The 18,408-nt window shown below is 43.8% G+C and overlaps 1 protein-coding gene across 2 annotated transcripts in view; it reads right to left on the bottom strand.

Annotated features, from left to right (window-relative positions):
• arid1b (AT-rich interactive domain 1B) overlaps positions 1-18,408 on the bottom strand; it is a 43,049-nt gene extending 24,641 nt beyond the window's left edge. Inside the window, exons 1-4 of one of the 2 annotated variants that reach the window (XM_026142672.1) lie at positions 17,346-18,408; positions 12,484-12,675; positions 5,640-5,789; positions 3,626-3,739 (exon numbers count right to left, since the gene is read on the bottom strand). In XM_026142672.1, the coding sequence (XP_025998457.1) occupies positions 3,626-3,739; positions 5,640-5,789; positions 12,484-12,675; positions 17,346-18,353 (1,464 nt within the window). In that variant the 5' untranslated portion in view covers positions 18,354-18,408. The remainder of the gene's footprint in view (positions 1-3,625; positions 3,740-5,639; positions 5,790-12,483; positions 12,676-17,345) is intronic. The other variant, XM_026142673.1, reaches the window with a different exon arrangement.

Below are 18,408 nucleotides of genomic sequence, written 5' to 3'. Positions count from 1 at the left end.
CATTTCAGACTGAGCAGACACGGAAAAATGAGCAACCGTCAGCAAAAAACAAACACATTTTGGATTTTTGTCACTGAAACATTGGGACTGAACATCGCCAACTCTGAACTGAAGTCAACTTATTAAAGAATCTGCGAGGCCTTCGGGTGCAGCTGATTTCTGCTGATTTTCTCCTCCTGCAACAGAGCCTTCATCTTTCCACCAGTAGTCGCCATGGCAACTGCATCAGCAGCACGACTTCAAAAGGAGGCTCCAGAAGATAAAGAGGAAAACAGCGAGAGAGGGGTGATGAGGCACAGCAACAGAGACAGAGAGGAGAAGGAGAGAAAAGGAAGGGAAGGAGGACAAGCGAGCGTGAAGGAAAGAGGCGAAGGCAGTGATGGAGATGGGTGGAGAGGTTGAAGCAGAGCTGCAGCTGAAGGTGGGGAAATTAACAGACTGAAATCATCGAGTGGGATGAAGGTGTGACGTGAACTGAAAGTCACACATTGGTGTTCCTCAAGGCTCCATTCTGGCCTCACTGATGTTTCATAATGAGTTTAATTAAAGATGATGAGCTGTGCCATTGTTCTAGATTCTCTCATGGTGACGTCTGTGTGAGAGAAATTTGAGTGCCAACTTTTTATTATTATAATATGATTAGATGGATTTATAATCTGGGTTTTAAATTCCCATGACCACTGAGATCTCTCTGTTTATACTGCAGACAGAGGTGGTGATGATGGTTAAATTGAAAACCTTTAATACACCTGGGCACTGTGAGAAGGTAACAACCCTAAACCCTCACAAACAGGTGAAATCGTTTCTTTCATTTGGGTAAAGTTTGTCCAACGGCGAGATCACACGTCTCTGTACAAACAGGAGAAACACGCAGAGCCAACAACTACAGCGACCAAAAAGTTTAGAAATATAAATGAAAATTAGCCCTGGCTGTTAGGGCTGGGCCATATCATACTGTTCACGGTAATACCGGTATAATTTTGGGCAACAATAGAAGAATGAAATATCGCGATAGAATATGGGTAAAACGCGCATGCGCAGCGCCTTTGTTTTCATACGCACATGGTGGAAAAAGCATGGCGGCGAAAGCAAATCGTTGATTGAAACGGATGAACCAGAACTGGTTTGTAAAAATGCTGCAACTTCAGTGGTGTGGAACTGGTTTAGCTTTCGTCCGTCAGATACACAACAAAGCACTATTTTTGGTAGAGCATGCTAGCGGGCCGTCATTATTACCGTGTTTTTGGGAAAATACAGCACACTTAAAATCAATCCTTTGATTTTTCTGAAAATCAACAGTGCCCCTTATAATCCAATGGGCCTTATGTATGAATTCTGGTTGTGTTTACTGACCTCGAAACGATTTTATGTGGTACACGGCGCTCGAAAATCTGTCAAATGTTTTAGTACAACTTTGCTAAGCTACGAAGCTGCACCACTTGATGGATTGTCGGAGAATTACGGCTATCGTAGGCAGGAGCCTCGAGGAGTGATACGTACTGCACTTCAACATAATATTACCGTATTGTGTGTGTATAACCTCTTTTTAAGTTTTGTGGATATTATACATGGTTATGCTGAGGATATGTCGGCCAGTTTTCACTGGAAATGCCTTTTGGTTAAACTGTCAGCAAGGAATTTACATTTGCACTGTTAAATTTTTATATAACTTTAAAACAGCTGCTTGTTTAAGTGAAAATACATTGATTTTTTTTTTCGCACTAATAAAGCTGTGGAGTTGTAAAGTATTTTGTCTAGTGTCAATTATATCGTCAGTTATATCGTTATTGCAAATTTTCAAATGTATATCGTGATAAATATTTTTGGTCATATCGCCCTGCTCTACTGGCTGTCACGTCATCCTCCTCAAACACTCAGATATATGTTTCTGCTTCATACACTTTTATTCTTTTATGGTCTCTGCTGTTTTTTTAATCATCATCTTCCTGATTTTCTATGGTGTGTATTCTTGATTACAATCTTCTTGCTTCTGCATCCACTGGTTTTGCAGCTAACCTCTGTAGTAACTCAGGATTCAGCCTGAAGTGAAATGTGGTGAATAAAATCAGTCTGAACTGACTCGTGCTCATCCAGCAGCAGACGTGCTGGCTTGCTAATGGGCTGAGTCTTTTCGGGGTTAAACCTATTTCAAATGTAAATGGCGATTCCCTGCGAGAGCCGTCGCAGGTCGCCATCATTATTTCAGTCGTGTGTTTCTGAGTGGTGCAGCGACACAGGCTGAGGCGGCGGGGGGCCTCAGGCGCTCAGAGCGTGAAACCTGCGAGCTTCAACTCAGAGAAAAGAGGACGGCGTCATTATCGACAACAAGGCCGGCCTGCAGACAGTGGGGGGGCATGAAACGCGTTCAATATGTCACGCAGGCTGAATCACGAGCTATGAGCCTGACAACAAACAGCTCTTATTCTGCTAAAACCGAGCCTGCGGAATCAGAACAGGACAAGAAGTCGGGACTGAAGAAAGCCGACCCACCAGGAGGAAAACTGTCTGACCTCGGCCTCCAAACCTCATGAACAGAACTTTCCACAGATCAACAGAACACAGCCTTAGAACTGCATTCAAACTAAACATTTATTATTATCATTAATATTTATTTTATTACAATAATAATATTTTATATATAAAAACCAAGTCTGATGCAGGTCTGTCACCATATCCGATCATCACTACTCGATTATTATAGCCAAAAGCATTAATATTAGTTAATTATTAGTTAACTGAACACAGAGTCTGTCTGTGTGTAGTGAGGCACAGATGGTTCATCAGTTTTTTTAAGAAGTGGTGCAGGCAGATTAAGAAACTGCCCGTCCATACAGGAACGTGCCTGTTTGATAGAAAACTCCTCAGGTTGGGTTTGGTTTATTCTGCAGCAGGAGTTCGAGGAAGCTTTAACATAAAAACTAAACGGCTTTTTAGGCTGAATCCTGCTGTCCTTCAGATCCGCCATCAGTCAAAGACCAGGACAAGAACTCTGTGGTGTAGATGTGGTACTGACTGAGGATCAGTGTGACAGCCCCACAGGATAAATTTCAGGTGAGTCTGATTTATGACCCAGGGTGACCACGACCATCACTCTACTCTTTGAACTCTGGCATGGTTTGACCAAACAGGGATGGGAACCATTCAGAGCATCCGTAATAATACTGGTATAAATTTTTATTGCTATTATTAAAGTATCATATTATGACATTAATGACATAGTGACATCATATTGTTATGTTGCCTATTGCAACAAGGAGTAGGAGATGCTAGCAGCTAGTAATGAGTGACCCACCGAGCACCGCTGCAGCGCTGGACTATTACAGTTACTGATCCACTCTTTGACCCAGAGACAGCTGCTCACTGGGACAGAAGGATGGAAAATGTCCTTGTTTCATTCGCAATAGTAAATCCTCCTGCCTGTGAGCTGCTTTTTTCCAATATCATCTGAAATATTATCACAACCTTCTGTGGAATATTGTGATAATATTCTGAGGTTATATCGTCCATTGCTAATGGAAACTCTGGCTTGTTGTTGGTGATGAACTTTGTGCGTGCGTGCGTGCGTGTGTAGGGTTGGGGGTCTTTGTGCCTGACCAGCAGAGAGCAGCTGTGTGTTCGAACTCACTGGCAGACTGGACGGCCTCTCCTGTTGACTCAGACTCATCTCCTCGTGGTTTGGTTTCCCAGGAGTCATAGCGGCAGACTGGCCCCGGCCCCCGTAAGCTTCCTGCGGCACCTCCTGCAGGGTGACAGACAGACAAAGCATTTAAATCTTACAGGAACGAACGGCAAAAAAAAACAAAAACAAAAAACAAAGTCGCTGAAAGTTAGCTGTGTTTCGGGCAGCTGAATTTTAGTTTTGTCTTCTTTGTACAGCTCAGGTCTTTCTGTGTGGAGCCTGCAGGTTTCCTCTGTGTGCTCTGTTGGGTTGATGGTGACTTTAGATATGGCCTCAGGCGTGAGGCAGATGAAGTACATGGGATAATGTTTTCTATCTAAATCCTGTCTGAAGCCCCATCGGTGGCATTTTTGTGTTGATCGTGCGGTTGAAGCATCATATTGGCCGGGACATTACGTCTTCCTCGGTGCATAAAAGTGGTTGTTCTTCACATTTGCTGATTTTGTTTAGTTGGATTTTTCATTATAGATGTGTTGCATAGGCCTAGTTAAGTGGTAAACATGGACACTGGCCACAGTAATATGTTGGTTTCCTAAAAGACCCAATCGCACCAATTTGTGTCAATTTACAATTGCTCATTTGGTTTGATTGAGCTGTAGTCGTCTCTACATGAAGTCTGGATAAAGGTTAGCACCAAGTTTTCTTCTGTTCTCCTTTTTTAACTTATAATTAATAAATGGACTTGGTGAAAACCCGAGCTGAGCGGGTCTCCCTTCTCTGACGTGTCCTGAATGAGCCAGACGCAACAACCCATTCAGAAAAAATGAAAGACATCCCACAATGCACTTGTAGCAGATCTCAGAGAAGTCCTGGACATCTCTCGGCTGCAGGTGGAGCTGTGGTAGCTGCTGGGAGTCTCAAAGCGCGGCTCCTGCTGCCTGCTGCAGGTCAGAGTCTCAGCTGCCGTCTTGAGGAAGATGAAGATGATAAAACAGCAGCTGGAGGTCGGGGTTTCCCCATTGCCTGCAGCCAACTCCTTTTAAACACCATGAACGTCTGACATGGTTGAAGTGATCAGATAAAAAACAGACTCGAGGAGATGCTCTCTCTCTCTCTGTTTCATGTCTTCACAAAACCTTGTGTAACACGATCCTCTGAAGACAAAGACAGCCATGTTTGTGGAGAAAGACCAAATGAAGTAACACTTTAGGACAGAAAAAGGACAGAAAGGATTGTCATTATCAGCAAATACAAACTAAATACTAAAGTTAATCTGGTCTTTTCAGAGAACTGAAGCTCAGCTCGATGCTTCCTTCATGGGAAAATTTCACAATAGAAGCTGATGAGGATTTACCTCGTCGCTGTTTAATCCCACCCAGCTATGAGCAGACCCCAGTGGACAGATCAGGTCTCTGGAATGGCGTGCTAAAGTCTCACTAACGTGCTATCCCGTGGCCTGGAGGAAATGGATGGATGGAATTTCTTTCTATTAAATTTATCTATTACTTCTAATGTCTGTGCTCTTTTAGTTTTTTCCTGCTTAATTCCAGTTTGGATACTGTTTTTTGACTTCTGTAGAACACTTCATGTCTTTTTTAAGTGCTACAGAGACAAAAGTAAGTGGAGCTTGCTAGCTGAAGGCATTTCAGGAGCCATTCTGAGATGTTTTGAACTTGTGAGGCTTGGAGAGTCTGGCAGCTTAAAGCTCTCTGGAGGCCTCGAGCCATTTCCCCTCCGAAACATCCACACAGAAGACAGCCACACATCCACAGCAGCATCACAACTTCTTTTATATTTGACAGCATTATCATACAACTTTTCGTTTTCTTATCTTCTGATTTCTGGTTATATGTTGAAGCCTCTTTCTTATTTTTCACAATAAGAATTGTCAAGAGGTTCATTCCCTTCCCTTTACTCCTATAAAAGGCTCTTATTGTGAAAAGATGTGCAGGAATTTGAGTGAATTAACAGTGAAATCAGAAAGACAAAATAAAGTTTAGGTTTGTAATCCCAGTCCTACCTGCTGTGGCAGTGGGCGGGGCTGCATGTACGGTGGCTGACTGGGGGCGGCGGGTTGCTGCTGTGGCGGGCTGAAGTACGGCGGCTGGCCCGGCTGGCAGTAACCGCTCATGTTCTGCTGTTGCTGCTGCTGGCTGTACTGAGAGCCCATCTGAGAAGAGACCACAGACATCAGAGACACAAGGCCAATCGATACTACCTTGTTAACACCACAAACACGAGGTTACGGCTTTGAATGGCCGATAGATTTCCACAGGCTAAACAGACAGAAAGACTCCAGGTCAGAAACATGAAGAGTGCAAAGAAATAAAACAAACTCAAATTTACAATTTGTATTCTTTAGCAACAAATCACGTCTTTCCTTTGTACTGTTACAGTAAGCATCAGCACTGCTTTAAAGTTGAATGACTCTTTATTTTGTGAAAAATCATCACCTGCATTAAATCCATGCATCCATGCAGTATGCAGCATGGATGTCGACATTTTACTTCTATTTTATTGAACAAAAGGACCAGAGCGGACAGTAAAGTGGGAACTGCATCCAGGACAGAAACATCAGCATTATGCTACGCAGTGTATGCAGAACCCAGTCCAGCAGCCAGAGCCCAAACTCATCGGGTAACACGCCGATGAGCAGTCAGGCTGCGTTTCTACCTGGTCATGTTTCTAAAGTAGAATCACTTGGTGACTGCTTCGATCACACAGTGATTTTACTAACTCTGGAAAAATAAAAATTCTGCAACCGGTTGGTGACTGATTGCTAAATATTGGAGAACTGTTGCTAGGTGACATTAGCTGCCAACAGGTATACAGCACTGCACTTGTGAGTACAGACTGCTGCAGTTTCCTACAGTTTATATGGAAAAGGCCGATTTGTTGTGTTTCTAGTTTGTGTTTCAGTGTTTCGTCATGTTTAGTGAGTGTTTGCAGACAAGTCAGTGTCTTCTTACAAGCTCTGAGCGACCAGAGCAATCATCAGGACGTTTTTAGCACAGCACCGTCTGTGTGAGCAGCTTAACCCGGCAACAGCCAGCAACCACCTGGGGAGGACAGATTTTTCCCTAGCAACCGAAGGTTACCAAGAGGTTGCTGAACAGTAGTTACTTCATATAAAGTTAAAATATAAAATTTAAAACACACGATCCTGTGTTACTATAGATGCAGCTGCTCAGCTGTACAGAAGTTATGAAACGCATATACATATTAATTAATCATAATTATAATAATAATAATATCAAATATGTTTCTGCATAATCAGTACTTATGCATAAACTTATATTATAGAAGCAGTACTGAGACTCAGACTTAAGCACAGAGTCTGAACACTTCCTTCAGTGGCTCTTCCTCACAGACGCTCTCAGTTTAACTCTTGTGCAGCCTCCTCAAGACGCCCCCAGCCTTCACTGCTTTAGCTAAAGAGTCAATTAAAAGCCAAACAAAAGCATCTCTGTTCCTCTAATGATAATAATAATCTGTTCTGCTCTACAGTGAAGCCGCTCAGGAATCACACACCGCCCTTTTCCTGGAAAGCGACCTCTAAATTTAATTTCCTGAATATCTCAGACTTCCTCTGTAGATCAGATCTGTTCTCATACTGGAGGAAGCTTCCTCCGGTCATAGACTTCTGACCCCTGACCTCGTGTTTTGCAGCATCACAGGAGAACCACATGATGACCGTCAGTATGAGCCACATTTCCGATCTTTAACACATTCCTCCTCTAAGACCCGATCTGTCTGCTTCCAGATACGCAGAGTGCAGAAGAGGAGGAGGCAGATGAAAAGACATAAATTCACTGATTCAAACTGATCATCTTAATTAGGGCTGGGCTACATCATACCGTTCACGGTAATACCGGTGTAATGTTGGGCAACGATAAGAAAATGAAATATCGCGATAGAATATGGGTAAAACGCGCATGCGCACTGCCTTTGTTTACATACGCACATGGCGGCGACGCAGAATGAGAAGAGCGAAAGTAGATCGTTAAATGAAACGGATGAACCAGAATTGCTTTGTAAAAATTCTGCAATTTCAGTGGTGTGGAACTGGTTTGGCTTTCATCCGTCAGATACACAACAAAGCACTATTTTTGGTAGAGCGTGCTAGCGGGTTGGCGGCCGTCGTTATTACCGTGTTTTTTGGAAAATACAGCACACTTAAAATCAATCCTTTGATTTTTCTGAAAATCAACAGTGCCCCTTATAATCCAATGGGCCTTATGTATGAATTCTGGTTGTGTTTACTGACCTCGAAACGATTTTATGTCATACACGGCGCTCAAAAATCTGTCAAATGTTTTAGTACGACTTTGCTACGCTACGAACCCGGACTGCTTGATGGATTGTCGGAGAATTACGGCTATCGTAGGCAGGAGCCTTGTGGAGTGATACGTACTGTGCTTCAACATAATATTACCGTATTGTGTGTGTATAACCTCTTTCTAAGTTTTGTGGATATTATACATGGTTATGCTGAGGATATGTCGGCCAGTTTCCAATGAAAATGCCTTTTGGTTAAACTGTCAGCAAGGAATTTGCATTTGCACTGTTAAATTTTTATATAACTTTAATGCACATAAAAAACAGCTGCTTGTTTAAGTGAAAATACATTGATGTTTTTTTTTTTGCACTAATAAAGTTGAGGAGTTGTAAAGTGTTTTGTCTAGTGTCAATTATATCGTCAGTTATATCGTTATCGCAGATTTTCAAATGTATATCGTGATAAATATTTTTGGTCATATCGCCCTGCTCTAATCTTAATACCAAACCAACCATCGTACTCCTCCTCATTAAAATTCATACCACCTTAAAAACCTGCTTTAAAATCAGATGTGTTGAAACTCATCCACACAGCTTCTCTCTCAGATTGTTATCTGGCTCGACACAGATGCCGCAAAATAGGGCTGCTCGATTATGGCAAAAATGATAATCACGATTATTTTCACTGAAATTGAGATCACGATTATTTGATGATATTTATTTAACCCTTTAAGACCTACTATAGAACCAAGTCCACCAGAGCTTATATTATTTTTATTTTTTACATGCTGTAGTGCCATTTGTGGGAGCATTTCAAGTTGCTATACATCAATACAACTGTTATAGCCCATATTTTAATAATATGTATGCATTAAGTGTATAGTAACTACATAAATTGCAAAAAAGTGCAATAAACTACCAAAAAAATTGAAAATCGCTTTTGTTTTGTTTACATATATTTCTACTTGGAGAAGTTTAAGAGGTTTATCCCTCAAAACTTTAAATACAATAAAGTTGCAAAAAATAGTTTCCCACCACAGGAAATTTATTTTGAGTGTCTTCATAGTTTTATTTTGGAGATACAGCAATTTTTATATACTGCAGGAAAAACAAAAAACAATCCTATGATGCAAATTTGCAAAGAAAACAGCAGGTGCATCATTTCACTGTGGGAAGTGTTACGAACAGCTGATAGGAACGGCAAAGCGTGTTTCTGGAATATTATGTTTTTGTTCCTGCAAGCGCTTTTTATGCAATTTTTGCAAAGCTATATGTGGAACGAAACCGTGACCGAGGACAAGCTGATGGCATAAGATGTAAGTACAACTCCTCTGGTTTCATATGCAAAACAAATTATTGCGCTAGCTTACACGGTTCAGGTTCTACAGGGATTTAAAAATAGTTACACAAAACGGAGCGTGCTGCTTTGACCGGCTTTAAAGGGTTAACAATGACTTTAAAAAAATAATATAAAATAGTGTGCAACGCCACTGAAGTTTTTTTTTTTTTTTAAACTCTTTTCAACCAACGGCAGTCACTCTCCAAATAACTTCTGCTTAGCTTTCCGAGCTTCCCTCGGGTCCTCTTAATCAGCGGTCTCCACCCTTTTTTGCGCCACGGACCGGTTTATGCCCGACAATATTTTCATGGACCGGCCTTTAAGGTGTCGCGGATAAATGAGGGGGGGGCTAATAATCGGCTCAGTCATTTTTAATGATCGTTGAAAGCCCAGATCGTAATCGTGATTAAAATTCGATTAATTGAGCAGCCCTACCGCAAAATGCAATATAATGCAACCTCGGTGCAACCCGAGAGAGCTGCAGCTGCGGGATTAACCGCCCTGCTCGAGAGCACTAAAGTGGGACAGAAAGCCGGCAATGTCTGCATAAATATCAGGAAGACTCAGACAGACTTCAGGCTGCACGTGGACTCTGAAAGCCTGGACGGGCCTTTAAGCGACCTCACCTCCAGCACATTGTTTGATCGAGAGCATTTCCTCACCAGCATGTCCGTCAATACTGCAGCTTCACTGAAACAGAGATTACAGTCGGAGTTCATGCTCTAACAGTAACTCGGTAACCTCCTGAAACCAGGTTGAGTCTGCGGCGCTCAGACAGGGAAGCCAAGGGTCAAATTTTGTGTGGAATCAGAGAATAATAGTCCCGGGGCCACTTGGGCCTTGCGCTCCCATGAAACTCATTACTCTCTCTCTCTGCGTAATCAGACACAACAGCGGTGACACAAAATCCCTCAGGCTTAAACCATCTGCAACAATAATGACACCGTCCAGCCCGAGAGTCGGAGGGAGAAACACCTGCAGGTGCCTTCCTCACAGCTCTGAAACCAATCAGGTTCTTAGAGCTTGTAACAGAAAGGTGAGACGAAGCCTGAACTGAAAATTCACTGACTGAAGCTGAACATATATCTTATAAGGAAGAGAAACCCAACTCGAGAACACACAGGTTCAGATCGGAGCTCAACGGCCTGACAACAGCGCAGAGGCCGAACCACAAGATGTTTCCACCTTCTCCGCCTGCTAGAAGATTCAAACCAGCACAAACAGGTGCAGACTTCCAACAGCTGAACCACGGAGGACAATTTCAGACTCTTACTGTCCTCAGAATTAGATTCAGGCCCAACAGTGATGAAACCTGAAGAAAGGTTCTGTGGCTCACAGCAGCAGGTTCAGCCAGGCTACACTCCTCCTTGTCCTGCTCACAGCCACAGTTTCAAATTTTCAACTTTAATGTCAGAAAAAATAAAGTTCACACATGACTACACAGCAGCTCCAATCTTCATCAAAGACTGAAACAACTTCCCGTTGTAACTTTTCAAATTAAAAGTTCCTCATCTTCTGGGTGAAGACTGAATCACTGTCAGTCTAACAAAGCTACTTTTCTAAAAACTCTTCTGTTGACTGGGACTTTTTATCTCCTTATCAAATACCAGAAAACTACAGAGCTCACATGGACTCACTGCAAGTGTTAGGACCTGACATGTACAGATAAACACTTGCTGAGTGTTTTAGTTCTTTATTCTTCTCTGAAAGCTTTACAATCCACAGTATGTGTGGATGAATTCAGCGATGGCTGATTATTATTAACCCATCATCACTGGGACAGACAGATTTATTCTACCTCCTGATTCGTTCGCTGAGAAGAAGCTTCGCCGTCTGTTGCTCTCTGTGGCATTCGGCGGTGTTTACCCACCAAAGGATCCAGTCTGCTCTGAGCTGCAGCGTCAGACCCAAACTGGAGTCTAAAAATAGCCTGAGCCCAGGGTGTACCAGAAATAGCCTGACCCGGACCGGCCCGGCAGAAGCCGTGCGGTCTGACTGCATCAACAGAGGCCTTGTCCACAGTGACAAAACGGTGACGCTGCAGATGAATCAGCACCAAGGGAACGAAGGCCTTAGTTTCCATAAACCAGCTCAGAGGCTGCTGAAGACCAGCAGAGCAGGAGCAGGGACGGCAAACTCACAGGAGATGTTCTCATTAGTCATCCTGGGAGGACATTAACGAGCCAACAGTCTGCATGTTAATGAGTATCTGGTTAATGCTTCACACGTGTATCCTAATGTGGAGAGTTACAGGAAGCTCTCGGGTCCTCTGGCCTGTAGTAAAGCAACCTGATCTCTACAGAAATCAGAGTTTTACATATCAGCCTGATGCTGCTCTGCAAACATGTCTCACTGCTCTGCAGCCACAATGAAAGCACTGATTTGGGCACTGATCAGGTCTATTTTATCACCTACAGTAACCAACCCCAGACGAACACCACCACCCACCACATTGGGCTGCCTCGCACTCAGATTTAACAGTTTTCCAACATCACATAAAGTCATGAGAGTTATAATGACTGAAAGAGTGAGGTCACAAACACGAGCTCCTCCACAGAGGCAGGCTTAGGAGCTCAGAGGAGAGCTCCTGCTCCTCCATGTCGAGATGCTGCAGAGACAGACGTCTGCATTACCCGCTTAACTTCAGGCAGGTGGGAGATCAGGAAGGAGGGTGGAGTCAGATAACTGGCAGGTTTCACCCCAACATGAAGGTTTTTAATTGGGAACTTTTGTCTATACAAATTCTCCCACAGTGTGCAGCTCAGGATCCTTTCAGCGCCGTAGGTCAACCAAGCATCCTGGGTGGATTTAAGGAACCAGTTAAACTCTGCATAAACTCATCAAATCATTTAAATTTTAAATCCCATCTTAAATGTATTTTTATCACCTTTCCAGTAATTTCAGGGAAATTGTAGATTTCTATTTTTCATTATCTGAAGATGGTCTTGATGCTGTTATACAACTAAACTGCTTCTAACTGGCCAGTGCAGCCACAGAAAGAAATGAAAGCCTGTAAAATACTGATAAGCATCACTTATTTACTGTGACAATAAAAAAAGTAAAGCTGAAGACTTTCAGGTGTCTGATTTATGATCAGATTTATGGATGTTCAGTTTTATTGACGTCAGATCCTGTAACTGCAGAGTTTGAAATCCCACCCAGAACTACAAGTTAAATTAAACTAAAGAATTATTTTACATTAATTCGTCCAAATGGAACCTTAAAGACACATCTGAGCGCCTCCTACCTGCTGCTGAGGATACTGCATCCCTCCCATTCCCACCTGCCCCCTGCTGGACATCCCCATTGGGTATCTGTGGGGGGTAGGGGAGCCGTAGGGCTGTCCAGGGTACGGCGCCCCCTGTTGCTGGGAGTACGGGTTGTTGCTCATCCCGTATAGTTGAGAACGCTTCATCGCCATCGGGTCCATGGGCGACACCTGAGGAGGAGAACACGGTGGATAATTAGTGACGCCATGAACTTAACACCATGTTTAAAGACACAACACGTGACTCTGATTCATCAGTGTGACAAACCCTCTGATGACTACAGAGCAATGACATCATCAACATTCATATTAGTAAGACTGAGGAGGTACTGCATCTTTCTGTTTGTTTCCACTATGAGAAATCCAAACTGTCCGTTCATCAGTTTTCTTCCACCATTAGCTCAGTCTTCTATATCCATCAATATCCATCTATATATCCATCCGTCTGACTGAGCACGCTCACACTGATGGACCGATGGAAAGTTAAATATCTTTATATATAAGCTCCACTCTGTGTGTCTGCTTCGGGGCTTGGCCTACTGCCACCTGCTGCAGATAACACACCACACATTATCCTAGTAACTTACCCACTGATATGGTTTGTCTGTTTTCACTGAGGTTCATGGCATGTGCTCAGGTGTGAGGGGGTCAGGTGTGTCTCTGAGAGTGAACCCTCATCTGCGGCATGCTGAAGGCCTGCGAGGCCACTTTAAGCCGGAGTCAACAGTCACGCCTGGGTACACTTTAATATTCACACTCACTCTGTATTTGACACACTGACATAATAATAGTAGGTGAGAGGAGTGACTCAGAGAGAACAGATGTTTCACCGCCGCTCCGGCAGCTAAAAATAGAAACCGCTGACGGAGTTTACGCTTAAAACAAACTGATGCAGACTTTTAATCCTGTCCTTTAATCTCCTCTCACTACACAGCAGTCAGCTGAGCAGAGTAAATAAAGAGAAACCTCAGGCTGGAGCGCTGCCAAGCCCACACAGCTGCTTCAAGTCAGGCAGAGGATCCACAGACCGGATGAAAACAGGAGGACAGGAAGCTGCTGCGATCCATTTTCCTGAGTACTGCTATCATCACGATTCACGACCCTGGCCCAAACTGCAGAACGTGTGTTTTATTTGGACAAACCTGTGGTCAACGCAACATTTGTAATATTTAGTGTTTTACTGGCTGATTTCTTGTAATGGAGGCTGATGGGAATTGTTGGAAAAAGCAGGAAAAAGATTAAAACTCAATGGGGTGCTTCATCCTCCTCTGTTGCATTTGATCCAATATGGTGGCGGTTAGCCATTATAAATTTTAATCATCAAAAACCAGCAAATAAAATCACTGAACACAAGTTTCATTTCATATATCGTAGATTGGGACTGGCTAACAAACGGGTGTGTGTGGCCAAATCAAGTCAAAAAGAGACTACGAAAATAAAACGGCTGATAGTCAGCGTGTTTTACCACAAGGTGGCGCTCAAGTAAGATAACATTGCTCAGTACAAATCACATTAACTCAAATACCCTGCAGACCACAGGCATGTTTAATATAATGAATAATATGACCCAGAGATAGGCCACAGTAGTGCCACCATGTGGTGTGGTACAGAACTGCTTTAATCTCAGGAGGTTTGTCAGGAATCGCAATTTTCTACTGTTTTTTTTCTATTAAACATACAAAACTGCATCACATCGAGCCTGCACCTTTTTCCAGTCAAACAGCCCAATTTTACTCCCAGAACATCAAATTCTGCCGTTTCATCTGAGCCATCAGCATCTCACAGAAACACGCAGTCATTATGATTTATCGGGTTTATGTCGATAAATGTCGAGTCCCTCACTTCCACTTCATCATGTACCCACTGACGTCACATTTAAACACTATAGATCAGCATCATTAACACGCAGGGTTAATACTGCAGAGGCGCGTTTTAACCCAAACCACCTTTTCTAAAGCTAACCAAACAGTTTTTGGAGTCTACGATGCCGAGAACAAAGCAAACATAATAAGGGACAAACTGCAGCCTTCTCACTCACAAGCTTATAACCTACAACACCATCAACGTTCCATCCTTCTTACTGGGCCCGGGCCATATCATACTGTTCATGGTAATACCGGTATAATGTTAGGTAATGATAAGAAAATGAAAAATCGCGATAGGATATGGGTAAAACGCGCATGCGCAGCACTTTTGTTTTCATACGCACATGGCGGAAAAAGCATGGCAGCAACGGAGAATGAGAAGGGCGAAAGCGGATCGTTGAATGAAACAGATGAACCAGAAATGGTTTGTAAAAATGGTGCAACTTCAGTGATGTGGAACTGGTTTGGCTTTTGTCCATCAGATTCACACCAAAGCACATTTTTTGGTACAGCATACAAGCGGGCTGTTGTTATTACCGGTATTACCGAACCAATTTTATTGGTTTTATTTGGTGTTCTCCGTTACTAACAGAAGACCCAACAATTAAACTATTTTAAACTTTAATATCTGAAAACACAGCCAACGTGTGTGTGACTCCTGCATGTCAGTCATCCGATCACCAGCTCCATAAACCAACACATTAGCTCGACTACAGGAATAAACTCGTGTATGAAACGTGCAGGCTCTGAGGCGCTGCCCTAAAAGTCTTTATTTCAACTAGAAAACAAAATCATAAAATCATGCTCCACAAGGAGCGTCCACACAGGCCGAGGCCGGCAGTGAGGAGGCGGATAGAAACGACAAAGCAGAGCTGGCCGATCCACAGCAGAGATATTACAGTTTCTATTTTCCTTAGTATTTATTCTGATTTCAGTTTTTATATAAGTTTCGGGAGGTTTACAGAGTGAAAATGTTTAGAGTTTGTCCTCAGCTGACTCAGAGTCCCGTAGACGAGGACAAACACACAACATCTGCATTCATTTCATATTTCACCTCCTTTTAGTTGGGTTTATTGAGCTGCTGTAACAGTAATTTCACAACTTTTAAAATTTTTATTCTGCTAATTAAAATGCTGACTGCCACCTAGTACTAGTTTTAAGTTTAGTTATAATACGATATATGAACCTCGGCCCTTTTGAGACAACAAATGAGAGGAGAGGATTGTGCTGACTGCCATATGAAAGTCCAGTACACCAACTGAGAAGCAAAAAACCCAGATAGATTTTATTCCGGTTCACTAAATAACCTGGCCCTCTTTGTTCAGTCTTTGTGGGTGCAACGAATTCATTCTTTCTTTTTTGTGTAACACAGTGTGATTACACAAATCCTCATTTCTGTTCAGGGCATCAACACGTGGAATTAAAACTGAAACAAATTTAAAGAGGAATCAGTCTTGTTGCCTCGTGTCATCCTGTACACTGAGCTGTGCTCTCCCATCTGCCTGCAAGTTAGAGTTTCTTCATGTAAGCACGTATTGCATCATATTTTCCAATAAGCCAACACACAAGTTTAGCTAATTGAACCTGATCTCAGACACAGGAGCAGACAGTTTGCTGACAAAGATTTCTACCTGTGAAAAAAAAAAATTGTGCATGGTTCATCGTTTCTAACAAATAACTGTGTTCTTGTCCCCATTCGGAGGAGGTAACGGATGGTTAGTGAATGATAATTATTCACTAAAAACACATTTTATTAAAACAGAAGCTGATTTATTGAGTAGCTGAAAAATTCCTTGTTTGCATCCAGTCAAATGATCCTGAAAATAAATTAAGGGATCATAATTCCATTATTCAATGGTGACTTAATCACCTGCAGACCGGCATTTCCATTGTTTTCTGCTATTTTAAAGACCTGCTAATAATTCGAAATAATAACCTGTCGATTATTCCATAAAGAAATCATTTAAAAAAAAAAGATCTTGTGAGTCTATTAACTGCAGTTAAACCGTGACTCTGACGAGCTTCTACAGTGCACCGCCGGTCCAGGTAAAGTGACACTGACATGGAGTAGGGATGACCGGGGTTGAGGCCTCCTGCAGGCCGGGCTGCAGCGGCGGGTCAGCCAGTGTGTTAGCCCCAGTGTTGTGCCGGTGGTGATGGGCACATGGCTAATCTGCATGAGTGAAGGTCAGGGCTCCCGAGCGGAGATGGGGCTATTAATAGGCTGCCTGCCAAGAAAGTTGTGGCCGGAATCAGAAGCTGAAGTGGCCGCTGTTGCAGGAGGAAGCGTCACCTGATTAGACCCGAGTCCCCGCCACACTGTCTTCTCCCGGCGGGGTAGAGAAACAGATAAAATCCGAGGAAAGAGCTTTATTTACCGGTGACCCCTCAAAACACATCATTAGCATACGCGAACTGTCAGATTTGAGCGGAGCTGTCAACCGTCAACCCTGTCACCATTTAAACCGCGATCTTTTCAAGTGTAACAATAAAACTGATTACAACCACCCAGTTTACATTTTTATATATATTTATAACAAATTCGACCTCTTATAAAATCAGCAAGCTGCCTACTTTCACACACGAAGGCCTTTGCCGTTAACGACAGCTATATGCTAATGATAGCTTAGCCTAGCGGGCTAAAAGCGAAGTCACCTTGGACACAATCGAAAACTTCCCCAGCTTCTGTCATCACGAACAGTCGCCAATGCTTGTCATTTATAAAAGCAAGTAATAACACAATACAATTTGTTTGCTTTAGAGTCCTAAACGACTCACGTGGGTGCGGTGCTTAATTAATGAATCTGTCTGCAGTGAAAATTAAAAAAAAGAAAAACACACACCTAGCTTAGCAGCTAGCTGCCGTTAGCTATTTGGGTTAGCATCGCGGCTGTTAGCAGCTAGCAGGTTACCGGTGGTGCGATGTCCACCTGTCATTAGTCAGGTTATAAACGGTGTTAATAAGCTGTTATTCACCTGAGCCCTGCCGCCACCCTGCCCGGGATTCCCTGGGCTCATGGTCGGGTGATTTCTCTGCTGTCCTCCCCAGCCGTGAGCCCCGGAGCCGTACTGGGAGCCCATGTCTTTAGCCAGCCCCATGCTCGGCTGTTGCTGTGCGGGATTATTATAATCTGGATATCCACCTCCATAACCCCGCATCATCGGACTCGGAGAAGTTAATAACTGGTTCAAAGTTGGTGTAGCCCCTGACGGGTGCTGCTGTTGTGGCTGCTGCTGACCCTGTCCGGGAAACCGCTGAAACCCGCCGCCGCCTCCAGCCGGGGAGCTGCTAGCAGTCATCACCGCCTTGCTGTGATTAGCAGCGGTCGAGCCTGCGCCGCCACTGCCGGGGCCCAGCAGGTTGTTCCCCTGGCGTGACGGGCTCATCATGCCACCGTATCCACTGTTCCCGTACCCGGGCCGGTAGTTCGGGTAGTGGTTGTAGGGGCTGTTGTTGCTGTAGCCTTCGTGGGAGTTGTGGACCTGATCCATGGTGCTGAGTACGGAGCGCGCCGCTCTTACCCCAGTCCCTGGGCTTTGTTGTCCGCCATGTTGATCGAAGCTAGGCCCTCCTCTTCCATTCCCATAATAATGATTAAACTCGGAGCTGGTCCCAGTCGGAGGAGGGTTGTTGTCGGTGCTGCTGGTGGCTGATCCCAGCCTGGCATCCATCCGCTCCTCCTCCTCCTCCCTTTGATTCAGCTCCTGTGCTCGGCTGCTCCCCTCCTGCAGGATGTTTGCTGTGCATCCATGCTGCTGGACGCTGCTGCTGATGGTGCTGATGGTGTTGTTGTTGTTTGTGTTGTGGTGTGTTTGCAGTTGGAAGTGGAGCTGCTGGACAAGCTGGCTGAACGACGGAGGTGTTTGGTGGAATGAGGAGAATGATGATGACGATGATGAAGATGAAGGAGGAGGAGGCTGGGGTCCAGCACCACCGGTGGCACCACAGATACCTAACGTTTTCACTGGATGCCCACTGAACATCCCCGTCTCCCTGCTCACCGCAGCAGAGGCACGGCCGGCCTGGCCTTTTGTCCCC

The sequence above is a fragment of the Astatotilapia calliptera genome, chromosome 15 (genome assembly GCF_900246225.1).
Source record: "Astatotilapia calliptera chromosome 15, fAstCal1.2, whole genome shotgun sequence".
In the NCBI taxonomy this organism is placed as follows: domain Eukaryota; kingdom Metazoa; phylum Chordata; class Actinopteri; order Cichliformes; family Cichlidae; genus Astatotilapia; species Astatotilapia calliptera.
Note: the sequence above shows the minus strand (reverse complement) of the source record. Positions and strands in the feature narration are given on the sequence as shown.